General features: G+C 58.6%; 8 protein-coding genes across 8 annotated transcripts; 5 read left to right on the forward strand and 3 right to left on the reverse strand.

Moving 5' to 3' along the window:
• Positions 1-84: 84 nt before the first annotated feature.
• CcaverHIS019_0401880 (uncharacterized protein) lies at positions 85-586 on the forward strand (the record flags this gene model as incomplete). Its single annotated transcript, XM_060599995.1, has 3 exons — positions 85-127; positions 159-228; positions 304-586. The coding sequence occupies 3 exons, from the start codon at positions 85-87 to the stop codon at positions 584-586; spliced, it is 396 nt and encodes a 131-aa protein (XP_060456633.1).
• Positions 587-1969: 1383 nt separating this feature from the next.
• On the reverse strand, positions 1970-2209 carry CcaverHIS019_0401890 (uncharacterized protein; the record flags this gene model as incomplete). Its single annotated transcript, XM_060599996.1, has 2 exons — positions 1970-2154; positions 2191-2209. The coding sequence occupies 2 exons, from the start codon at positions 2207-2209 to the stop codon at positions 1970-1972; spliced, it is 204 nt and encodes a 67-aa protein (XP_060456634.1).
• An 880-nt stretch (positions 2210-3089) lies between these two features.
• Positions 3090-5161, reverse strand: CcaverHIS019_0401900 (uncharacterized protein; the record flags this gene model as incomplete). The annotated part of the gene is made up of 5 exons (XM_060599997.1): positions 3090-3429; positions 3518-4029; positions 4123-4214; positions 4434-4810; positions 4965-5161. 5 exons carry the CDS (start codon positions 5159-5161, stop codon positions 3090-3092), a joined length of 1518 nt encoding a protein of 505 aa, XP_060456635.1.
• Positions 5162-6380: 1219 nt separating this feature from the next.
• CcaverHIS019_0401910 (uncharacterized protein) lies at positions 6381-7370 on the forward strand (the record flags this gene model as incomplete). The annotated part of the gene is made up of 5 exons (XM_060599998.1): positions 6381-6414; positions 6704-6862; positions 7096-7154; positions 7186-7255; positions 7345-7370. The coding sequence occupies 5 exons, from the start codon at positions 6381-6383 to the stop codon at positions 7368-7370; spliced, it is 348 nt and encodes a 115-aa protein (XP_060456636.1).
• Positions 7371-8033: 663 nt separating this feature from the next.
• On the forward strand, positions 8034-10651 carry CcaverHIS019_0401920 (uncharacterized protein; the record flags this gene model as incomplete). Its single annotated transcript, XM_060599999.1, has 4 exons — positions 8034-8183; positions 8217-10153; positions 10185-10602; positions 10634-10651. The coding sequence occupies 4 exons, from the start codon at positions 8034-8036 to the stop codon at positions 10649-10651; spliced, it is 2523 nt and encodes an 840-aa protein (XP_060456637.1).
• A 77-nt stretch (positions 10652-10728) lies between these two features.
• CcaverHIS019_0401930 (uncharacterized protein) lies at positions 10729-14127 on the reverse strand (the record flags this gene model as incomplete). Its single annotated transcript, XM_060600001.1, has 2 exons — positions 10729-13419; positions 13450-14127. The coding sequence occupies 2 exons, from the start codon at positions 14125-14127 to the stop codon at positions 10729-10731; spliced, it is 3369 nt and encodes a 1122-aa protein (XP_060456638.1).
• Positions 14128-17959: 3832 nt separating this feature from the next.
• CcaverHIS019_0401940 (uncharacterized protein) lies at positions 17960-20557 on the forward strand (the record flags this gene model as incomplete). The annotated part of the gene is made up of 4 exons (XM_060600002.1): positions 17960-18153; positions 18220-18474; positions 18525-18632; positions 19117-20557. The coding sequence occupies 4 exons, from the start codon at positions 17960-17962 to the stop codon at positions 20555-20557; spliced, it is 1998 nt and encodes a 665-aa protein (XP_060456639.1).
• A 1738-nt stretch (positions 20558-22295) lies between these two features.
• On the forward strand, positions 22296-25164 carry CcaverHIS019_0401950 (uncharacterized protein; the record flags this gene model as incomplete). The annotated part of the gene is made up of 2 exons (XM_060600003.1): positions 22296-24342; positions 24377-25164. The coding sequence occupies 2 exons, from the start codon at positions 22296-22298 to the stop codon at positions 25162-25164; spliced, it is 2835 nt and encodes a 944-aa protein (XP_060456640.1).
• Positions 25165-25174: the final 10 nt, after the last annotated feature.

Raw genomic sequence — 25174 nt, forward strand, 5'->3', positions numbered from 1 at the left:
ATCTCGCAGTCACGCTTCTCGTCGCAACTTCATTCCTCTTTGACACACACCTCCCCACTGTCCTTACTTTCAACACCAACACCAATGACTGAACTACTTCGCGTTGCCTCTGCCCGGCGAGGGTTCGGTATGTCGATCCTTCTGCATCACTGACCCAGGCATGGACACGCTCATTCTCGCGGCCTGGTCCGCACTCACGTTCTGGAACGCGTGGTTCCTCGGGCGCAGGTGAGTTACAGTGCCCCAAGCAACAGCGCACTGATTTGAGGCCCAATCGCATTAGAGGCAGTACGCTGACGGCAGTTTACTCCGCCGCTCACTTGGCGTCCTGGAGACGACTGGGTTTGAACCCCCCGCTCTCTTTGGCCTCGTCCTCCGGTTGCTGTGCCTGTTCGTCATCGACATTCTGATGTACGTGCGCTTCGCTTGGGCACCACAGGTATCCCAATACCACCAGCGCGCAGACACAACCGAGGGCCGCACAGACGCAACCGAGGGCGAGAAGGTCCGGGCTAAGGATTTGGAGGTACTTGTGGCCGAGCTGCGGCGTGAGAACGCCGAGCTGCGTCTAAAGCTATACGCCTAGACCCACTTGACCATGATACCAGGACACTACACGCATGTACATTATCCATATCAGCTACTGCTGATACCTCTACCACTGGTTTGGCCTGGACCATCCATTTGAGAGGTTGTTCCTGACGCTCATGTTCCAACGTCCCACTCATCTACGAGTTAACACGTAAATGTGCTCAAAGGCGATTGTGCCGAAGATCCGGGCCCCGCAAAGACACATGATGATCTCGGAGCAGTAGGAGATGCCGTCGATGCACATCCAGACGCGGTTATCCCAGGGTTCACTACGTAGTTGCCCGAGTTCCAAATTCCCATGAGCAAGGCAGATGGAGTACTCACTCTTGTACGCATTCAGTCAGCGGATGCCCATTCCCGCCGTTACGACGGCGAGGACAACATTTGCATGTAGAGCATGCTCGGGGTGAGGTCTGCCTTGGTCATTGTGTTGGAGGTGGTGTTGGAGTTTGGGATGAAGATGAGGCACCAAAAAGTTGAAGAGAGGCGCTTTATTGCTCTCTTTGACAGCGAAAATCTTGACAGCACAACACAGCCCCTTTTGCCAAGACGAGGCTTGGAACGTGTGCTGTTAACGTCAGAGTGTTCCGTTCGGCGGGGAGCGGAGGTACCATACAGTACTCTCGAATGCGTTGCAGGGCGTGCGGGGACTGCCTAAGGAACAGCAGTCGCGCACTTGCGCCTCGAGGAGAAGTTGATCACATGTATGAATCTTTATCCTAGTGGTTGGCCGGGGGCGATGCCAAGTCTAGCGGAGTGCGAGAGTCTCGGAGAGTTCGCGATGGATTGATCGGTGAACAGACCAATCGAGGCGCTCCGCAGCCTCATATGGCTTCCAGGGTAGCATCAGTCCAGATACTTGGTGCCACAAATCTCCAGAGTACTGTAGAAATGAATGCCGCCAGTTCTGGAAGCGTGGACACGGATGGGCATGGCGATGAGGACTTGTCTGAAGCATCGCCTACATTACATCCGACCGGAGGACGTCAAACATTCCAATCCGCAGTGCCAGTCAGGCGACAGCGACAGTTTCTGGGTTTAGCCCCTCGACTGGTCTACCTTGACGCAGACCGCCTCCTTCCGATAGCTGCACGCCTCATTCCAGACCACCGCCACCACTTACGCCAGATGCTGTCGACCCAGCCGCCAAGCCTCTCGCTTAGAGACATTTCCAAAAACGTCGCGCTGCACGCTCTGCTCTCTGACGGAGAATTGAACTCCGGTCTCCCGCGGCCATTCCAATGACAAGCGAGCATACTAGCCACTATACGATCAGAGATGCTCTGTCAAACCCGAAAAAACAGCGTGGAGATCGGCGAAGGCAGTTTATGCACGAAGATAGTGATTCTCAAGCATACGGTAAGGTCTAATCTACAATCTACACGGGGCAGGCCGAGCCCTTGCGCCACAGCTTGCGCACGACAAAACCGCCGAGGGCCAGGACAAAGGTGAGCGAGGCACCAAAGAGGATCCACTTGGCGCGAGGGGGAAGATTGACGAGCGTGAGGTGGCCCGCGATCACGCTGAGCGCGACGAGGAGAGTGATGTGCACGACGTCGATGGCTGGTGTCAGCAGAGGCGGAGGCGGAGAGTGCGTACTCTTCTGGCAGGCAGGCATTGTGAGGGTTGGCAGTTGATGGTTGTCTCAGTGGAGAGTAGTGAGTTGGAGATAGAGCGGTCGCGCGGTTTAAGAATCTCTATGGGGCTGGGTTGGGATCAACATGACGAGCTAGTGCGAGTGTTTGGCTTGCGCAGATAAACACGGAATGACTGAAAGCAGTCGCTTCGGTGCGAGACGAGGACTTCAATCAACAATTTCAAGAAGGCCATAGTCTCACGGGCACCTGCGAGCGATAAACAAGTACGTCCGAGTGTGTAGGGAGTGTCAAGGTTTCCACGGGAGGACTAGGGCCAGCTCAACCACGGCGGGACCGTCGCCAATACTCGCCACTATCACGTTAGGGCCAAGGCATTGTAGCAGATTGTGAGCGTGTACCATGAGATCAATGCTGATGCTTCACACGCGTTAGTCACATCCTCGCCGGTGATGCATTAGCACTCGATCCCCTCACCTGTAACCAACACTTCTCTGTTTGACCCACATGTACCTTGGCCGCGAAACCAAAACCATCGTCAAGTCGACCGCCCGCGTCGTAAGTGCTACAGTTGTGGTGCTGGGGGGCCCAAGGTGAGCGCGGCCACGGTACGTATCCCGCATTCTTACCTAACCCAGTCCTCGACCCGGCCCTTGTCCTGCTCGTCCTCCTCACCACTATATGCGGTACTTTTGGCGCGCTGTCCTCCAAGCAGGACTGCTCCTCCTCTGTAGTTGCATCGAAAACTCGCTCCGTCACTCATCAGTTTCTGTCCGCCTCACCCGTCAGCAGTCAGCTGATGCAATTAACCGTACATGCCTGCGGACTCGTACGAACCAACTGCCACGCACATCCAGACACATCCGCCTTCCTTCTTCCCTCCCCCGGTCCCGCAACCCAAGCCTATGGTGACAACTTGGACACGTCTGCCGTCTTGGCCTCGCCCTCGAGCACCATCTCGGCAAGCACCAACCCCGTCCCCGGACCCTGGGTAATGCCCCAGCAGCTGAGCCCACCGCCGACGTACACGCCCTCCATGCCAGGGACCTTGCCGATAACTGGGCGCCCACGATCAGGGATGGGGAGGAAACATGCTGTCGACGACTCAAACGCCGCCCCGCCCTCCTCGCTGAACACGGGCGAGATACCTGCTGCCTGTGTCCTCAGCTTGTCGACCGATGCGGGGTCGCCAATGATGTCGCCAGCGGTTTCGGGGAGGTCGACGGCGCACGAAGCGCCGCAGCTGACAGTCAGCACTGAAGGACAGTCGCTCATAGCTGGCGGTTTGTGACAACGTGACGAGTGTCACGCGTGTCGATTGATCTACTCACATGACAACGGTTCCATCTGGTCGCGGGTAAACCTCGGGCTCAGACACTGCGCCGTCGTTAAGGGTGAGGTCGACGAAGAGGCAGTGGGGAGTCGTCGGCTCCTTGGTGCGAAGGAGAAGAGTGTGTGCCATCTGGCCGTCTACTGCGACGCCGCGGGCTGCCGAGGAAGGAAGGAGAGCCTCAGCGAGGCGGCCCAACCATGGTCCAGCAGTGAGGATGACTGTGTCGACGTCGATAATACGCTCACTCCCGTCCTCCTTGAGGTTGACCATGAGGGTGTGGGGTACGCCGTCAGAATCCAACGCTAGTGCCTTGGCCGTCCCCAGCACGAGCGCGCAGCCCTCTTCACGCAGGAAACGCTCTGCAAGGAATCTTGTCAGCAGCCGAGGGTGGCACTGTGCTGTGGTCGAGTGTGTGCCAAGCTGCGAGTGCTTTTGGATGTTGCCCTTAGGAATCCAAGGAACAGGCGAGCGGGAGGTGGCCGGCTCCGCTTGCCCATCGATCGTCACAGACTGTCATGTCAGCAGAGCAGCATGGCAGAAGCGGCGAGGAAGGTTGCCTCAGTCCTAAACAGGACCACAGAGCACCGCGGAAAGTGCACTTACCAGAGTGTCAACAGAACGGTATTGCCAATGCTTGGAGCCACCAAACTGCTCTGCCAGCTTGCGATGCAAGTCAAACGACATGGCGGAAAGGCCTGGGGTTAGGACATGCATCTAATTGTGGTGCGTCACGCCTCTCCCACCGACTGCGCCCAGACACACAACTCGACACACAGGTGACTGTCTCATTTCTACACTCCGTCAAGCCCTCTGCGATAAGGAACAACAGGGACTCGGTTCTGAACTGTCATCGCACCTCATCAAGGAACAGGCTTCGCCTCCTCCGATGACCCGTATTCCCCCGTGCCACTCACTAGCAGTTGCTGGTCCGTGCCAGTCGCGTGCGAGGAAGCCGCCCGCATTTCCCGAAGCAGCCGACGCGACGCCCGTGCCTTCGACGAGGGTGATCTTGGATCCGGCAGGACGGTGAGGAGAGATGGCAAGGAAGTAGGCTGTGCAGACGCCAACAATGCCGCCGCCCACAACGGCAATGTTTTTGGGGGCTCGCGCAGGGGAGGCGGACGTCGCGTTGGCCGCGGCAGGCATGATGGTCGACAGAGAGACGAGTTTTGATCGGTGGGGCAGGCCAATGAGGGGAAGGGTGAGAAAAAAGGTTGACGCAGCAGCGAGGAGGGGACCGGGAGCGGCGGGGCGGTGGTCGGGAAGGCGGCGGATGAGGTTGTGGGAGTGACTGTGGGAACGATGGAGAAATTAGGTGAATGCGAGGCTTGGGTGTGAAGTGAGGTGAGAAGAGTTGAGAGGTTTGGATGGAGTAAGGAGAATGAAGGATTAAGGAAGGCAGATCAGCGCTGACGGCGAAGTACCCACCCAACCACTAAACTCACCGCACTGTATAAACTTGAGACCAAAGAGGTGAGACGACAGAGGAAGGTAGGGTGGGACACACGAGGTTGACCCAAGGTCGGGCCAAGCAGCACCCTAGGGCGTACGGGCGTCCCAGGCGTTCCAGGTATAGAGGCCTGAGGGCAGAGGCACCAGTCATGCTGTCAACGGCCCAGTGGCCCAGTGGCCCAGTAGCCATGGCCAGTGGTTCAAAAGGGTTTAGCCACGAGGTAGCATAGAACCACAAGGAAAGGAATGGCGGAATCAATTTGAATGTCCATCCCTGCGGCGTAAAACAAAAGCAATTAGCAATTAGCAATTAGCAAGCGAAAAGCGCGAGAGTAAAAAGCTAAACAGAGTGCGAGTTGAAAATACGCCACCCAGAGCTTGGCTAGATGGCTCTGTGCGCTGCGCCTCTTACAAAGGTCACACACACACAAGAAATACATCCCATGGATCCCATGACACTCCATGACTCTGGCCCTTCAGCCATTAGATCTCCACGATCTCCACCCCTAATACAAGCGACAAGCGGGAGATATCCTGGGTGGATGTGTGGAATTGGAAACATGGCATGCCTTCCGAGACGTTGGGCGTCAGGACAGGCGTGATGAGACACGTTTGCGCGCTTGAACGCGACTGGCTGAACATAATTTGTGGCTCATTGGATGAGGTGGACCAAGGCTCGGCCTCGCCTCGGCGTCAAAACTCGGTGATCGGTCATTTGAGCATACGGCGGCTGGCCACGACCCCACCGGGATCTGAGTGAGGGCTTATGGAAGGTGGTCGGCAACTGGTAGCGAGCTAGCGAGCCACCCTTCCTTGGCCATTGGAAACTTAGCGAGGTTGAGAGGGCAAATAATCGGCGTAACTAGGATGATGCTACGTATGCTACTCCAACCCCAATCTCTGTCGTGCGGCACGTAGCAGGTCAGTGCACCGGAAGCAAGCTGGAGCGAACGTCCCTGCGCAACAATATTGGGCAATACATCGGCGAGGAGGGACGCTGCGTGCCCTTCACATTGCGCTGGCAACCGCGTCGCGTAATGTGGCTCATACGGCTGGGAAGATCCGAGGGAGGGTACATTGGATGCGCTACAGGCGGCGCGGGGCTGGGAACTCGATTACCTTGCATCTGGGTTGTAATATAATGACCATGGGATGGGAATATGATGATCAAGTTGAGTGTACAGTTGCGGGTCGCCGAGGTGGCTAGTAGCAGCCATAAAGTGTTTGTCAGAACTAAAGACTTGAGACTTGACGTCATCTGATTGTTTTTGTGTGGAGGCTGGGTGGTGCGCCCATCCCACGTTCCCATCACGGCCTCCAAGCCTCCACCTTCTCTCTACCTGCACCAAATAACTTCAACAGATGATGTCCTCGTGACCTGTTCCCGTCCAGATTTAAAGGGGCGTAAAATGGACGTAATGGGGAGCAGAGCAACCAACCCCAGTATACCCAGCAACAGCTTTAGATCCAACTCTTCTTCACCCCTCGCTGTACCTTTCTCTCCATCTACCTCATCCTCTCTACTGCTCACACCTCTTGAATCAAAAGCAAACCAACAACAATCAACAACAATCTGAACCAGTACGTCCCACTATCCCCTCTCAACCCCTCAATACCTCTCGGCCTTGGTTGTTCCTATGTCCACAGCACCTTCCTTGACCAACACCGCCACACCATCGGTGTGGGGAGGGGGGAAGGCGTCCTCCTCAGCCCCTTCTCTCGCTAACCACAGTGGCCGCCGCAGTCCCCGTCCCCGCCAAGATCGACACCACGGGCGTCGATGACTCGCACGACCTCTCCCCGACCTCGCCCGTCGACCGGCAGCGCATGGAGCACATGATGGCCAATCGCCCTGGAGCGGATGAGCTTCAGAACAAGAACATTCTCAAGGGTGAGTGGGGAACACGACGGGATGCCATGTAAGGCGGAGGGAGCTCCCTTCCCTCTGACGTGTGGACGATGGGCAGCGCCCAACTTGCCTTCCTTATCGGAATGATGGACGCAACGAGATGCTGTGGTGTGCCTCTGCGACGCCCCAGGCTGTGGCGTTCCTCTCCACTGGAATGTGCTGCTAAGATCGTGCCCATTCATCCCCCTGCGTACTGTCGTTTGAGCTAACTGTAGGCCATCCCACTGACGCGCTCGCTGCCAAGCGCAGCGACCTCGAACGTTCAATGCGCACCGTACGTCTTTCAGTGGCGCCACTGACGTCAGAATCGTCTCCACAGGGACATTGAGAACCGTCCATCCGCCGACGAGCTCGTCAAGAAGGGTGTCCTCCACGGTGCGTATCCTCCTGCGGAAAAGTAGTGCGGAGTGCGGAGCGGCAATCGCCGAACAAGTCACTGGGTAGTAGAAGTGGGCTAATGGCAGCCGACCAGCTCTCGCCCCATCAGTAGACCCCTGCGGTTGCGGTGCACAAATATCACCCAGCAGTGCGTGTGGCTGAAAGCAAAGGAGTGCGAAGAAGGAAAGCTTGTACTTTTACCCGTTGTGCATGTAATCAAGTTGTCGGAAGGACAAACGTGGGTTGAGAAGTAGGCTCGACGTCCGTGTTCGAAGGATGGACGGTTCCTGGATACGTGGTCAGTTGACGGTATCATTGTGGAGGTAGATGAAATAGCTGCCCCAACTGGCCCACTTGGCCAACTTGCAGCCCGGTCAAGAGTTAAACACCGAGACCCATGTCAATCGCCCCTCTGCTCAATCCTCGCAACCATTCAAGTACTACTGCCGCTTCGACCGCGCCATCAACTCCATTGTTCATCTACCCTTGATCCATTGACCATTGTCGAATCTCACTCCGCCAAATCATCGTATCTACGCCGAACCAGTCCCTCCCGCGGCTCCGAAGCTGCGTGGTTCCTCGGTCCCTCACCCCGTCCCTGTCATATCCATCCACCCACCCCTGGCTGGCGTTGGCCGACACCACTCAACAGCAACAACGTTGACATCCTCTGTGCATTCATAACCACCACCTATCCCACTTAGCCCACCGTGATAGACTTTGTACGCCTAGTCGTTTGGAGGTTGCCTACCCCGACGACCGGCACCCGCTCATTATGAGCCGCTCGGCTCCGCAGTCCAAGGCGCCGTCGCCGGCGCGCTCCCCGCGCGTCTCGACTGCCGATGACCAGCCCACCAGCGCCAACAAGCCCGCCGGTATCATCAATATGGGCATGACGTGCTTCCTCAACTCGACGTTCCAGTCGGTACGTTTCCCCACCCGGCCGTACTAACGCCAGCTTGCAGCAACACCACCTCTCATCTCCCTGCTGCGGAACAACCCCGCCCTTCCTCTGCATCTGGCGCCAGACTCTCTGCTTCCGCCTGCGGTTCAGACGCCCGACGCGACGCCCTGCCTTCGTGCAGACTCGCTCGAGCCCCCACTCTATCCCCTCATGCCCGTGACGCGCGCATTCACAAACATGCTGCACAAGGCGTGGACGATGAAGGATAACGGAGGCGGGACAAGCGGACCGGGCGAGTCGAGCATGCAGCACGCGATGTCGCTGCGTGCTCTCCTAAAAGAGCTCGCACGCAAGTATGACCAGTACGACGAGTTTGCACAGCAAGATGCCCATGAGCTGCTGCGGCACCTGCTCGACTCGATGGAGATGGAGGAGAAGGACGTCATCAAGCGTCTCGGTAAGGAGCGTGCGGCGGCTGGTGTGCCATCCGTCGCTCCACAACCGTTGCCTGACGACTCAGTGCCGACGAGGACAGGAGAGCAGCCCGAGGTGGAGCTGATATCCTTTGTGGACGCATTGTTCGGCGGACTACTCGCGTCAGTCGTCGTGTGTGAGACTTGCAAGTCGGTGTCACACACGTATGAGGGATTCCTCGACCTGTCACTGAGCATGCGGGGTGACGACGATCAGCCCACTCGACAGCGCAAGCGTGACCGGTTCCGCGGTATCGCGTCACGCCTCACCCCGACAAAGGGCAAGCACCTCGACAACTCGCATGCCACAATGTCGGAACCCGAGGGGAGCGACAGCGAACATGGCCGGACAAGGCATCTGGGGATCGGCCACGGCCGCGCACCACGTCAGCCATCGTCGGACGCGGACAGTGCGCACAGCAACGTCATGTCCAATTCCTCCAACGGTACAAAGCTCGGTGCAAGAGTGCGTCCGTCCTTTTCTTTCCGGCGAAAGGATAAGGACAAGGACAAGAAGGACAAGCCCAAGGCGGGCACGTCGCCGGACAAGTCGCCGTCCGTGTCACCACTACTTGAAACATCCACGCGCCTCGAGCTCGCGCCGCCAGTGCCCGACAGCGTGCCGCCCACTCCTCCCGCAATCTCGCCAGACCCATCGGTCTCTAGCAACTCCCTCCACTCCAATCATCACCAGCACCAGCACCAGCACCACCACCAGCACCAACACCACACCGCTGCACCCACTGCCGCGCAGGCCGCGTACATCCAGCGTATCCTCAACGGCCCACCCGGGCCACCTGACTCGTATGACCCTCTCGCCAAGCTGCGTGCCGCGCATGCCGGCCAGGCTTCCCCGCCCAGAGACTCCGGACTCGTGGAGAGCCTGAAGAACTTCATGGCTGTCGAGGTGCTGGAGGGTGAGAACGCGTTTGCGTGTCACAAGTGCTGGAAGATCAAGGTGGGCCGCTACTCGCGTGGCAATAGCGACCCCCAGACCCCAGCCAATGACGACGTGCCCACCATCGCGGTGGCAGGGGACGGCGCGCACTCCGGCCGCGACGTGCCCCGCAATCCTGGGATCATGCGCGCGCCCTCCCCGCTGCGCCAGGTCGTACAGAGGTCCGCGTCGTTCTCGCCAACAGCGCCTGGTACGGCGTCGCTCACAGTTGTGCCCTCGAGTGGAGGATACAGTGTTGACTCGTTACTAAGTTCAAGCACGGCGGACACGACAGCCGCATCAAGCGTGTCGGGCTTGACTGCATTCCCTGCGCCGGAGTATGATACCGATGGTCTAAGCGACAGCAGTGAGAGCGACGATGAGCCGCCACCCGAATTTGTGCGCCGCTCGGCCCTCCGACCACCGTTCAGCAGGAAGCAGAGCCGCAGCAAGCACTTCATATTACGCCGCGCGTTCAAGCGATACCTGATAGCCAAGGCGCCCGAGGTCCTTGTATTTCACATCAAGCGGTTCAAGCAGACCACGAGCGGGGTATACTCCGCCTTCAGTAGCTTGAAAAAGTGCGCGTACCCGCAACCCCGCTGACATCAGGCTCGACGACTTTGTGTCGTTCCCCGAAATGCTGGACATTGCGCCGTTCATGGCGCCAAACAGAAACGACTTCAAGGCCGTGCCGACGTCCGATGGGCCGCGCGCTCCGTACCAGGACTGGCCAAGCCCAGAGCAGTGTCCCAGTCGCACGCCCATGCCGTATCGCCTATACGCGGTGGTCGTGCACCTCGGCACCATGCTCGGCGGGCACTACGTTGCGTATGTGCTCGTCGACCCGGAACGGATGTTCACGCGGCCCGGCGATCCATCCGGCGATCCCCCCGAACTGATGGACCGCCTCACGCTGGACGGCAGGACCGAAAAGCCCGACCGCCGCGTGTGGTGCTACGCCAGCGATACGCAAATCCGCCTCGCGAGCGTCCAGGAGGTTATGGCCGCGCGCGCGTACCTGTGCTTCGTACGTACAGCCGCGGGCGTGCTGACGACAGTACGAGAAGGCCTTCTGACCAATCACAACAGCCTTGCATGCAGCATTACCACAGCACAACTACCGCTCTACAACTAGACTCTACAACTAACACAGCTACACTGATGCGCCTGCGACTTCGCGCAGGAGAATGTCCATGAAGGCGGGGTGGACGCCGATGACAACGATGTCCGCCTGTTCGAGCGCGGCGAGTACCGGCTCGTACTCGGCGACTTCTTCGGGAACTTCCTCGGGACTCTGATTGAGGACTGAGTCCGCGATGGAAGGGAGGTCGACTTGCGATCCTTGTTGGTGTTGGGGGAAACGGATGAGCGAGGGCTTGAGCTTGCGCGTGTCCGCAGGTTTGCCGAGAATCCAAAGCAGCTCATCGACGATTGTCGCGTGGTCGAGGGCGACCTTGTGCGCGCTCTCGGGCGTGACGCACGGCGGGACGAGCTGGGGAGGTGCGAGGGTGCTCGAGCTCGCCGTCCGCGTCGGGGGCGCCGTAAGGATGGCAGTTACCTCTGGAGGCCCTTTCCACCAGCGACTGAGGCTGGCGAATCTACTTGGTGAAGGCGGCGAGCGCGAGGAGATGGGTGTGGGAGGAAACATGTCCTTCATCGCGCCGCTCGCACTGCGCTTCCGCGATTTGATGGCCGGTTCGAACAGAGTCATTGCGGCCGCCTCGGCCTTGGATTCGGCGGCGTTACGTGCACGCCTGTTGCGCCTGACTGCCTTGGCGATGGAGCGCACCTCGTCTGCAAGCGGGCCGCGGGGTGCGCCGACGGGCGCAGTCGCGAGACACTCTGCCCGCGGACGGTCGCCGAGCGCGTAGATGCCTGCCACGAGTGCGTCGTACAGGCGTTGCAGACTGTTTGGGTCTGGCTCTACACGCTCGGCGATGGCGCGCACGCAGGTTGTGTGAGTGCATGCCGGCGGGATGAGGGATGGCGTAGAGGGGGGGAGTGCAGGTGAGGGTGGGAGCGACGGCGGTGCCGAGGGGGGCGGCCAGATGGGGAGAGAGCGCGGCGGGATTTGCCACTGAGGAGGTGTCGGAGCGCGCGAGGGCCGTTGCGAGTGCAGTTGGGATGAACAAGACTCCCAGTCCAGCCCGGAGGAGCTGCAGCCCTCGGCGAAGGGGGGCTCAACTTCGGGCAATGTGTTGCCCATGCCCATGTCGGGCGTGGGAGGAAGACTGATGGGTCCAGGTCTGGGAGCGGAAGGAGGGCCGCCGAACACAGACGCAGACCCCGTTGCATGGCGCGGAGTGCCAGGGTTGGTCCGACACAGACGGGGTGTGTGGATCTTGGGAGTGGGCGGCGGGCCTGTGGTGTGGAAGAACATGGTGGAGCCTTCCGGTGAATCAGGGGTAGGGAGGCCGAAATGAAGCTTGTCCAGGACCGACTGGCGCGGTTGGGGCACGGCGATGCCGAGCGTGCTCTCCCCTTCCGGATTTGGGGAGATGGGCGGGAAGAACGAGAGGCCGCTGGCCGCTGGCTCGTGTGCGATGATTGGCTCGGGGAAATTGATCGGCGGGGTAAGGAGGCCGACATCCACGAAGTGCGGTTGTTGGACACCAGTGGGCCCGGGCTGTGGAATAATGGGATCTGGCAGTTTCATGTCTGCTATCACGTCGAACACACTTTTGCCGACAGGTGCGAACTCTGGTGTGCGTGGCAGTCTCACATGTGAAGGGAGGGGCACCTCGGGCCGTGAGGCTGCTGACACTGTGGGAACGGGCAGTATGGCGATTGGCACGCTCCCGGGTAGGTTGTTGGCAGCACTAGCGACGACGCTCGTGCGCACAGTGTACATCTCGTTGATGCTGAGGCAGTCGTCCGTGAGAAGCGCGGTCTGCGCTTCTTCCTGGGACGGATGGTTGGGGAACGGCCAGTAGGGGAAGCTCCCGAGGTCGTGCGGGACGCGCTCCCACACGTCCCCAGCCAGAAGTGTACGGAGGTCGACGTACGAAGCAAAGTGTGTCGGGAAGCCGTAGTCGTGCATCGAGCGCGAGCTGCGTGTGCTCTTGGGCGTGGGGAGGGTTTGTTGTCGCTTTGGGTCTTGTTGAAACGGAGAATTTCGGGCGCCCGAATCCATCAGCTCGTCCTCGTCTGCCAAGAGAACTGAGCTAGCAGGGGAGTCGCACCACATGTCAGCCTCTGGCGCGAGCTCGATTGCGACGACATTCAAGTCGATGGCGACGCAGCGCGCCATCCGCGTGCCAGCAACCGCGACGGCTATGCGCCCCTGTCCTGCCTCTGCCGCGGACGCTGCGAAGGCGATGGCGCGCACGAGCGCGCGCGCGGCAGTGGCGTTCTCGTCAAGCGCAAGGAGGTGGCGGGCAGCCGCGGCGACTTTTTCCTCTGACGGTGCGAGGTCCCCCCACTTGATCTGATGGGGGGAGGGTGGTGGGGCCAGGAAGTTTTGGGCGAAGCTGAAGGTCCATGCAGAGGACGTGCGCGAGTGTCCATGTGCGGAGCCCATGTGGGAGGTCGGCGACCACTCGAGGCGGGGGGAAGCGTCGGCGGCACGCACGGCCGCGACCTCCTCGAGCGTGAGAGCAGCTGTCGGGTCGAGGTCCTCTTGTGTGGGTGCAGGTGGAGGGCGGAGATTGGCAGGCGGAAGGGCGCAGTGGGGAATGTCCACTGTGAAAGGGGCGGCGGCAAGGGCAGCCACCCACTCTGTGGAGAGGCAGGCGTAAGGGGCGTTGGGAGTTGTATTTGGGTTCGGATTATTTTCGTGCAGACGGCACGCGCCGAGCTCTGCGGCGTCGAGGATGGCCCCGACATCGGTGGGACAGGTACAGATCTACCATCAGTGTGGCCTCGTTGGACTCACCCTCTCCATGATCTCCTCCCGAGTGAGGAGGGTGGGCTCGTTGTCTTCGACGTCGGCACCAAGGAGGCGCGCGAGGGCTCGCCACCGTTCGTCCTCCTCCCACACTTTAAGCGAAGCGCGGGTCAGTCGCCGCGGTGCAAATCCTTCCACTGCGAGGACGGCCAGCGCGGCCTCGTGCCGCCAACAAGCACAGCGGGCGGTAAGAACACGCTCGGGTTCGTGGATGCCCCACCCCTCACTCGCGCGGGCAGGGGAAATGGGGTCCGACCAGTCGTACCGGGCGTCAAAGGGCTGCCCGTAGTCTGACGCTTTGTCGCGCGGGCTCCGCGCGGCACTTTGCGGGTGGAGACGGGACTGAGTTCGGAAAGCGGCCTGTACCCTGGTGTCGGGGTATGGGAGGCCTCCGACGCCTATATTGAGCCCGCGCAGATCAGCTTGGCGGAGAGTGAGGCGGGGACCGCAGCGCTCGCCGAGCTCGTACTCGCGATCGTTCCACTTGTTGAGGAGGGACGCGATCGCGTATCCGAGAGTGTAAGAGGAGGCTTCACGCACGCTCGCCGCCGACAGGCGACGCGTGTATGCCCTGGTTGGGGAGGTGAAGGCAGTAGGGTGCGCGGCTGCATGGGCAGCCCAGGTCCCCTTCTCGGTGGGGGAATGGATGAGGGGAAGGGGGAACATCCGCGCCCTTCAAGTACTGCTGTAATATTATGGATGACAAGAGTAAGTGAGAGTAAGGGAGAGGAGAAGGTAGAGTTATGATGAGTGGTGAGAAGAGCGATGGAGATGGCCAGCCCCTTTGCATTGTCCGTGGCGCTCGTCGCACCCGGGGCACGGTCTTTGGTGTATCGACCCGACCCTTTGGCTAATAGCTCCCTGGTGAGTGGCCTCATGTTTAGTGTGCACAGACGCGGACAGGATGTTTTTTCCACTCGTAGTGAATTCAAGTCTTGTCTCGAAGATTGGTGATGTGGTTGTATGATTTGTAACAATGGTGATACCCTAAAGAATAGGTATTTTGAGGAGGCCCGTGGGGCCTACCAATTATTTCCTGATTTCCCAATAGGATGACAGATTTCGTTTTGGTGCACAAGACAATGGCCGGCGGTATTGGCCAAGTTTGTGGCGTATTGGAGGCTTGAAGATAGCTTGCAATCTAACAACTAACTAACAACTCTGATTAGATTCCTGTTCCATTGCTTTGAAACCCTCACACATTTTTCCCAATGCACGAGAATCAAAGACAGTGCCCCAATGCGCCCCAAAGACGCTCTGATATCCTGAAAGAGCCGAGACCTAGTTTTCCGCTCGCACCCACCAAACACACAACTTGCGTCACCAGATCAACTCTCACATACCCTGCTCGCACCTCGTTTTTCAGTTTAAAGACATGGCATCTCCCTGGATCCCTCAGTCTCTCTTTGCCCAACTTTGAGGCCCCAGACAATTCCGGCCCCTTTACCCATTTGCCCTTGATCGTCGTGCCACGTCACTTGAACTGGTCACGCGCCAACTTGGTCTAAGATCTAGATATGTTTCCTTTTCAAGATACGAATCAACACTCGAGATTTACCAGACCTTTTCCAACCCTCCTCCGAGTCCTCGCCGAGTGTGTATTCCCAAATCCCACAAAGGGGCCGGGGAGAGCCGATATGGCTATCGGTGAGAGACCAGCGCTGACGCAGTCTTGTCCTTTTCAAGATTAGATCTCTATGGGGAATGCGGTGAGCATTGGTAGCGAGCCGAGAGGTGTTAGCCGAACCCCGTGGGGCTGCAGTTTTGGGCCGTACGCGTCATCAGGCTTACAAGGCTGTGTGACCTAACACCTAACCGGCCGGAACAAGCTGCTTGGTGGATGTGTGACCGTGATGGACTGAATGGTTCTTGACTATAACTGAAGCGGCAGGAACACCACAGCTTCAGACACAACTCGTGGCGGGAGATTACCGAGAAAGCAGCCAAGCGAGATCCATATCTTGCCCTGGGATCCCGGCTATCCCGGGACAAGCTCAAGGGAGTTCAGTCTTATGAAATGAGGCTAGTACCAGGGTATGACAAGAGCTCTGCTAACAATCGCTGGTAGCTCAGCTCACTCCTCGACCTTGTTTGACGCAACTGGGCTCACGAATCTCGTCTTCTTCCCTATACCAGACTTTCTGGCCTCATTCACACCTTGGAGGAGCGCGTACCTTTGTACCCCAGGAATCGTCAGATGAGAGTGGGCCAAACCCTTACAGTCACCAGGACCCGGACATCAACAAAACGCCTCGAGGCATACGGTTGTCTCTTCCATCTTGATCACGCCAGCATGGCGGTCCAGTTCTTCTGGTTATCCAAGATGGTTGACGTGAAGCCGCGGTATTCCCTGGAGTCAGCAAAGGAAGTTTGTGGCTCTCGTACACCATGACGTCCTTCTTGAGATCCTTCTCTTCGATTTTCGTGAGTCCCATCAAGTCGAGGCGGCTGAGAACGCTTCTTCCGAACTGCAGCCGAGGAAGTTGGTCACAAGCCACCGTGTACCGTTGTTAGACTCCCGGTCCCGGTTTCGGACGAGGTGCACATAGAGGCGCCTGGAGATACTCATGACCTCAATGAGTGCCTCGAACAAGCTTGGGATGTTTGCTACTCTATCAGCTCTGCATAATCCAGACAATAAAGTATCTGCATTCTATAGGTGGTGATCGTTCCTGGGAGATGATTGTGGTCACCGATATCCGAGTTCCTGTCCTGGTCCATGGTGGTAACAGGTAGATGTGGCAGTCGAGAAGAATACCAAGGTGGATGAGTGAAAAGGGTAAAAGAGACATGATGAATTTGCAAAAACTTATGCCAAAGTTCCTACCGCCTTCCTCAACCCGTTCAATGTGTAGATTGACGTGGACAGTATTGAGGATCGCCGCGGCGGTACCAAAAGCGATAGAAAGCGGTGGAGAATTGACATTAGGAAACATTAATACTCTCTCTCTCACCATCGCCATCTCATCACTGCACTTTTCATCAACTTCTTCACTCTCAAACAATCCTCTTTTCAACTTTCTTCCATCCTACCCTTCTCCCAATCTCTACTCCATTTTCACTCTCCCTCCACAATTCACGACCCACAGGAGCAGTACTTAAATCGACCTCTTCAACCACCGCCCGTCATTTGCTGAAGCTTAGGACGATGAGACGCACGACGTCCGAATCGTATAGGAAACAACGTTGCGATGGCTAGTAAAAGTAATAGCAATGACGAATGGACGTAGTGCACATATTGGGCATCAGTAGTAATAGCGTACACAGACGCCTAGTGTAGTCAGAGGCGGCTTACAAATTTAAAATGTTCTTCCCGGAGCACCCAGTTCATTGGCGGATTTGCCTCGTTTCAGCGTCCACCTTCCTCCCCGCCCACCTCAGTCAGAAGCCGCATCGTCACTAGATGCACGCGGACCCGGCTACGACCGCGACAGTCTCGTTGGTAAGTTGAGTCCTATTCATATATCCGTGGTTGTATTTCGACCAATTGTCATTGTTTGTCATTCAGAGACGTCGCGACATTGTGCCAGTCTTACAGAACATCATAAAGCAAGCCCTTCCTTTGACCCCGGAAACCTTGTCAGATAGTGCCGACCCGAACCGTTATTGGAATTATCTGTAAACACTGGACACCAGCTAATGTTGGCAAATAATCCTATTCAAGAGCGTTGACGGAAGCAGGCCGAGCAGCCTTGTAGCTTGTAGATGATGTGATGGCCGTCTACACTTCCTCCGGTACTACAAAAGCCGCCAAGCTCGACCCAAGCGACTTGGAATCTTCCATGAATAGCACAAGTTTCACCAGGAGGCAATCCGAGTTACCGAGCCGCGGGCCGCCAGCAACATCCCTGCAGAGGCCACCCTCGGAGGCCATTGTGAATGCATTGATTTCGCGGTCCAGCATTCCGACTGGGGCCTAGCATCCGTTTGTATCAGAGACTTCTCCTAAGCTTGTTTGTGGCTCATCCCAGTGGTTGACATAGTACTATGACGACACTTATTTAACACGGGGGCTAGGTCTCCAGCATCAGGCCAGAACATGGTATGCATCCCCATTGTAATCCCATTTGACAATGTCTAAATGGCATGGTGAATAGAGGGTACATCTGCGATCTGCGATCTGCGAGTTGGTGGCGCTCGAGACACGGGTCAACGTGTCCATCTCGGAGATTGGAGATTGGAGATTGCTGGCAAGTGGACGTGGCAAGGTATGGACCATACCTTTCAGAATAGCTTGATTGGGAGCAATTTATAACGAGGCGAATAGCTTTTACTAATGACCTCCACAATCAGATCTTAAAAGGCTGACCAAGTTTGTGTACAGTCTAGGACCCCGGATGCGCCACCCGCACACAATCAATCTAAACCTTCTGATAGTCTGACAATGCACCATTCATTGTCTATTGTCTGCAATAACCTGTCTGCGCCTCTTGTTCTTCTCTTGTCATCGCATCTGCTTGCCTTTGACGGGTTCATCGCAACTCACATCCGCCGCACGATGGACGACGCAAAGCCAACACAGGTGGCAGCGTCCAAACCTGATGAGGCAGTGCGCCAGCCGCCTACGACTTCCAGCACACCATCAACCTTCCTCGGGACGTACAGTACTGCCACCCACTACCAAGCTGACGCAGTCTCCACACCTACCGTCGTCCTTCTCTGGGCCGCGATCCACGTCCTCGTCGTCCTACAGTGTGTGATTCCTGCCTCTTCCTTGATCCCACTACCACTGAACCCCTTCCCTCTGGCTAACCCCAGGCCCGACCCCGTCCACCCCTTCCTTCCCCGCTTCCTCTCCTCCCGCCTCTGGTTCGAGCTCCAGGTGCGTTTCCGCCTCGCGCCCCGCGCCCTTGGAATCGGCGCGACACAGGTATCACTCCGCTGGGCGGCTGCGGGCCCACGCCAATCTATAACCTGGGCCCTACGATATACAAACGAAAACCGGTACGAGGCCGCGCGATACCTCGTCTGGATGGGAGTTATGCGCGCGTGGACGGCAGTATCGCACATCCAGTACGTCGTTGAGTAGGAATAGAGAGAGAATGAACAAAGGTTGACGCCAGATCACTACCTGGAAGCAAAGGGCAGATCGCGCGCGCTCTCAGCGTCCCACTCCCGTCTATGGCCGGATCCCACCTCCATATCGGGGAGGTGTACGGCGCGCTGATCCTGTTGCTGCTGAGCGAGGCGGCGTGGCGGGTCTGCACTGTCACAGCGGCACGGGCTGATGCGGTAGGACGTGGGCTGAGGCTGGGAGATAAACGCGTCGTTGGACCCATACGCGTGTTATGAGGGAAGGAGTGTTTGTTTAGATAGTAATCTCCTTTTCAAGTAAGTTGAGGCATGTACAACCACGGCCAGCAAGAGTTGAGGCGTGGAGAGCCGGCTTCGGCAGACATCGGCATCTGCCGAAATGGGTGAACTGACTCGACCGCTGATGGGATGACGTCGTCTACATAAGCGAACCACTCGCTCCACCGTCGAGTCGAAAGCCAGCCATCCTCCGGTAGGTGACTCATCAGGATGTCCGGCAACCGAGGATATCAGCGGTCGACGACAAAACGAGTGTTTCTTCCAACTCGGCGACAATCTAAAATCGTGTCTTTGTACTCATTCACCACCACGCGCACTCTGCGGATTAACGGTTGACCACAGCCCTCTGCGTCCCTTCCAACCAGCTCCCGATTTTGCGTACATGTCCTTGTCCAAACAGGCCGTCCTCGAGGTCGACATCTCGGAGGTACGTCCGACGGCTCGCGAGCTTGAGGATGGCATCGAGTTGGCCCCTTTGCCCAGCTCCGAACGGTCCAAAGATGTCTTGGCGTCCGACTCCGAAACACCTGCCGCCTCCACTGCCGAGGACGCTTCGCACCTTCTCGATGATGAGGCGCCCGACGGCGGCCAACAGGCATGGATCATCGTCGCGTGCTGCACCATTCTCTGCTTCTGGTTCGTAGGCACGACCTACTCCTGGGGTGTGCTGCAGGGCGCCCTTGTCGCCGATCACCTTGCACCGGCTTCGACGCTCGCATTCGTGGGTAGCATTGCGGTCTCGATGCTCTCCGCGCTGGCGATCCTCAACTCGCGACTCTTTGGACAGGTCGGCGCGCGCCCCATGGCCCTGGTCGGCGTGGCATTCATGGCCTCGTCGCAGCTCCTGGCCGGCTTCACAACCAAGAACGTCGGCGGCCTCTTCGTCACCGCTGGGGTGATGATGGGCCTCGGCGTTAGCCTCTGCTTCATGGTCATCTCCATCACGCCTTCGCAGTACTTTACGCGGCGCAAGGGCACCGCATTGGGGATCGTGTATTCTGGCGGCGGGTTCGGTGGCGCCATCATCTCACTCGCCCTCGAAGCGGGCGTACGCCATCTGGGCGTCCCGTGGACCTTCCGCCTCGTCGGCTTCCTCATGCTCGCAACGTGTGTCCCAGCTGCGTGGTTTATCAAGGAGCGCTTCTCCCCACAGAGGCGCGAGTTTGTCGACTGGTCTCTCTTCAAGAACCTCGACTTTGTCGCGCTCTTCGCGGCTGGCGTACTTGGCACATTCCCACTATTCGTGCCGCCATTCTTCCTCCCCCTCTACGCGGCCAGCATGAATCTGAGCACGACGACCGGCGCAATCCTCGTGTGTCTTTTCAACTTTTCATCAGCACTTGGCCGCCTCGCAACGGGAGTGCTCTCCGACCGCCTCCTCGGGCCCATCAACACGCTCCTCCTCGTCCTCAGCATCACCTCGCTCTCGCTCCTCGTCCTATGGCCCACGTCCGTCTCGCTCGGTCCCCTCATCGTCTTTGTGCTCATCAACGGTGCAGCGTCGGGCGGCTTCTTCGCCATCATGCCCACAGTCGTCTCAACCGTCATGGGCACTCAGCGCATGGCTGTCGCTTTTGGCATGATCGTCACGGGCTGGGGTGGGGGTTACCTGATGGGCGCCCCAACCGCCGGTTACCTGCTGGCGGCGTTTGGTGGAAGCGGCGAAGGGATCAAGGCTTACCGGCCCGCAGTGTTCTGGGCGGGCGCGATGGCTTTGGCGGCGTCAGCCATAGTCGCGGCGCTCAGGTGGAGGAAAAGCCCACACTGGAGGGTCAGGATGTAGGCAGTGGCTGGCACCCTGGGGGCTGGGGGTTGTCGGTTGCCGGTGCGAACGGCGTCGGCCGAAACGCCACGAAGCCGGCGCGAACGGGCTAGACGTCGGCCAGATGTCGGCCAGAGTTCCTGGCCTGTGCTTCTACTAACAATAGCCGCTTGGGCACCTCTGATGTGGCTGTGCCGGGACGTGCGCGCCAGGCCACAGCCCATGCGTCTCATCTCGCACTTGTCTTGGCAGAGTTCCGGCCATACCAGCACCTGGTAGCTTGTCGATATATGAAGTGTTTTTGTCAGCCTACATCATCTTGCTACAGCTCACGCCTCAAGCGGCCCCACTCCTGAAGTGGGGGGAATGCCAGGCCAGAAGCATATCTGCCCGGAATGGAAGCTCCCCGCCAGTAGAATCTCTACTTGGGGTGCCTCGGGTCATCGGGGTTTGTCACGCGTTATCTCATCTCCCCCACCCACCCCAACGCCCTGGCCTAGGCCAGGTCCGAACAACGTTGCCTCATGTCGGCGTCGACATGCCTGCCGTCCCCGAATGCTCCACCGTCACGCGTGTGCGCGTCAACAGTGCCTCCGAGATTGTTGACAGGTGACGGGTCCGCATCGGGGAGTTATCATCATGCAGCCAGAACAAGCAGGGCAGGGCTTCGCGGTCTTTGGGTCATCTGAATGACATGTCATCTGCCCTTCCATTCACGCGGTACATTCAAGTGGTACGCGGTGGCCCGTGCACAAGTTCAACTGCGCGTCCAACCAGCGCCCTCTGATACCCTCTGACGCTAAACGCCATTCATCATCCGACCCTGCCCTCTAGTACGCCATGTCTTTCCTTCCCCCTCATGTCAAGTCGCCCGTCACGCCGCACGTACCCGCTCATGGCGGTGTGACAGTGTGACAGTCACAGCGGGGAACAAAGGAGACGTACGGCGTGTGGGCAACGTGCGTTTTTTTCTCGAATGCACCGATGGAGTTGGAGTTGGACATGAGTGCCAGGTTGGGATGTGTCCATCTCACGGGCATTGGTCATTGCGATTCGAGGACGAGAGTGCACCACTTGAATGGATAGCAAGGGGCAGGGGCGTGGCCAGCGCGGGAGACAAAAGAGACACGGTAGAGCACTGATGCACGGGCGACTAACCACCCCCCGATCAGTACAATGGTCTTTCCATTAGAACTAGGCAAGTGGTTGATTATGAATTGTATTATCCTTTAAATGTTACCCCCCCGCGTGTTTCTTTCCCTTTGATTGTATCGAGTTACGGAATTAATGGATACTGAATGCTGAATAGACCCCAACAATTCACACTCTGTCTCACAACACTGCAAACACCTCTTCTCATCAACCATCACCCCTTCGCCATCGCCATCCCTTGTCCTCTTCATCATTGTCCCTTCATCTCGTCCACATATTCTCATCTTCACATCTTTCCCACTCTTATACTCGGAAACACCAGACTTGGAACCCACCGCCCCAGCCCAGACACTTTCTGTCGTCCACAGACACGCGTGTGCCTTTCAATCTGCGCCTTCCCCCCACCCTTCGTCCAGCCACCAGAGTTCCACTACTCCAACCCATCCACCCATCCACCCATTCACCCATCCACCCATTCACCCACCCTCGTGCGCCCCGCACCTTTCACTCGCTCTCGCCTGGTCGCGACGACTACACATAAGTCTCTGCGCTGGCCGTGGATCCCACTTCAACAACACTGTCCCGGCCATCCACCACACCCGCGGCTATGCCCATCCCTCCTTCCAGTGGATGGGCCGCGCTCGCGGACGACTGGTCCGATGACCCATCCTTTGACTTTGACGACGGCGGCATGCTCCCCACCTCGAGTCCCGCGTCGAGCAGCAGCCGTTCGTCACGTCAATCTCGTGAGAGGAAACTTAGCGGCTCGCCCCTGCGTCAGATGCACCTCAAGGACATAATAGAAGACGACTTTGTGCTCGACGACAACGCGTTCGACGACGGGCCACCTACGCTCAAGAGCCGCATCCCCCTCCCCGTCCACTCCACATCACCCACCACATCCACCCTTCTGCGCAAGGGCGACTCGCCTACATCGACATTACGCCGTAAAGACTCGTCGCCCCGCACAAACATGAAGACACTAACACTCAACGCTACCATCATGGGCGCAGGGCCAAAGGGTGTTGGTGTCATCACTCGACTGGGTTCAGGCCCAGGCAACAAGGTGGTGTCGAGCAGCAACGTCAAGGCCAAGGCCGGTGCCATCGAGAAGGCTTGGGAGGCCGACCTCGACTTTGATTCGTCGTTCGACGGCCTCACGAGCAGCATTGGCTCGGGAGGCGGCAGCCTCAAGCTCAAACTCCAGCCCAAGAGCTTATCGGCCCAGCTCGCAGATATGGACGCACTAGACGACTTTCCCGACCTTGACGATGCGGACCAGGACACGCTCAAGGCTAGCGCGACGCTCAAGGCCAAGCTGCCGCCCCCACGAAGGAGAGATGATCAGGCTACGGTCAAACCCAAAGCCAAGTCACAGCCGGTCCAAGCGCCGAAAGCAGAGGACGATGACCTGGAGGACGATCTCGTCCTCCCGCTCAACCTCACCAACCTCACTCTTGCGACTGGGAGCCAACCTGTACGCAAATTGCGCCCACGCACATCGATGGCCTCGACGGCTACCACCGCTACCACCGCTACCACCGCTACTACCGCTACCGACTGGGACGCGCCGACTACACCTTCTACCACGGGGCGCAAAAGTATCGTCGGTGCCTTCTCCTGGGGAGACGAGAGCCCGAGTCGTGGCCGCCACTCTGAAACATCCATGACTAGCGTTTCTGACGGTCCCGAGCGCGACTCGTTCAAGAACAATCACGACATGGATGACGAAGACTATGAGGATGGTCTCGTGCTTCCTGACGCATCCTTCTTCGCATCCCGTAACGCTAATACGCTCAACCAGATCCTAGATCGCAAGCGCAAGCAGCAGTACGCTCCTCCCCCGCCACCGCCACTACCTCAGCGCGCCGACGACTCGTTCGAGGATGGGATCGTGTTCGACAACCCGCGCGCCGAGCTCACTCACCGCCGGTTGGAGAAGAACCGGCGGAACCGCACAATACCCACCCCATTCCTGCTCGGCGCCGACCGCAAGAAGGCCGAGGCGTCCAAGCTCGGCCACCCCTTCCCCTTCCCGCCGCCCCCTATGCCGCCCAGTGCGGCGCCTCCTCAGCGAGCACGGAGCCCAGGCGGCAGCCTACGCTCAAACTCGGGCAAGACGCGGCCTGAGAGCCCGTTCTTCCGATCGGGGACACGATCGCGGCGTACATCGGAGAATTCGATGCAACCTCCGCCTGTACCGCCACTACCATCGCGCGTGACCGCGCCGAACCTCATCGCTCCGAGCACGCCGCATCGCCTACGAACGCAGAAGAGCCAACACAACCTGGTTCCGTCGCCGTCGCCGACGCTTGCGCGCAAGCAGTCACTCGCGTCCATGCAGGACGCGATCGCGAGCGGGCACAGGCCATCCGAGTTGCCCCAGCACCCGCCGCTACCTATCATGCCTGGCGAGAAGCCTGGCAGCAGACTCACGATGCCGACTTCGAGCAGCCTTGCAAAGATGCGCCCGCCTGTCAACACGACCTTCAATCGTAACAAGATTCGTACGATGGAGATGCCGCGACGCACCAAGCAATGGGGTGATGGCACTGAACTAGACGGCCTCGAAGACCTCCGCGTTGACGACGACGCCAAGTCGCCGCGCAGCACTGGGTCCAAGTCGCCATACTCGACATTGCGAGGTCGGAAATGTGGGTCGTTGAGTTGTAATGGAGCTGACCACAGCCTTTGACCGCGCAATGGCCAAGCAGCCGCCGACGCCTACGGCCGCGAGCTTCAAGGCCGAGGAGAAGGACAAAGAAAAGAAAAAGCGCCGCCAGCGCAAGCCCGCACTCAACCTCATCCGTAATCTCGGCGCGACGGACAAGCCCAGGACTGTCGGCGAGATGACCTGGAACCCGCGCACAAGCCGGTGGGAGGGTAACGAGGGGGTGCTGCGCGACTTTGACGCCGTGGCGTCCAGCACCAGGCCGGCGCTCATCTCGCACTTCACCGGGAGCTCGGTCGCGTCGTCGCCTCACTCGAGCGCGCCACAGGCGCGAATCTTTGGGGACATGAAGTTTGACCCAGAGCGCATGTGCTGGGTATCGCTGCTGCCGCCAGAAGAGGTCGAACCGGACCCGTTCGCTGACATGGCCGACGACGAGGAGAGCATATCTAGCGCTGGAGGTTCGGGGACGATCCGGGCACTCCCGCACAAGCTGGTCAACATCGGCATCAGCTCGAGGTTCGTGAGCGACACGAGCGTCGGCACGGGCCTCACTGCCACGAGCGGCACGACAGGCTACACTGGACTTAGCACTCTCACAAGTGCAAGCTGGGAGGAGCGCGCGCCGCTGCGCACCGAGATGCCCGAGTTGTGGGCCGAGTGCCGTGAGGCCGAGGACCGGCACCGACGCGAGATGCGTGGCTGGGTCCTACGCCCCGTACAGACCCAGAGCGACATGCGCGACAGAGAGAGGCGTGAGGAGAAGCGTTTGTGGGAGGTGCGGAACCTTGCACTACGCAGCTAGCAGCCATATA

The sequence above is a fragment of the Cutaneotrichosporon cavernicola genome (genome assembly GCF_030864355.1).
Source record: "Cutaneotrichosporon cavernicola HIS019 DNA, chromosome: 4".
Lineage (NCBI taxonomy): Eukaryota > Fungi > Basidiomycota > Tremellomycetes > Trichosporonales > Trichosporonaceae > Cutaneotrichosporon > Cutaneotrichosporon cavernicola.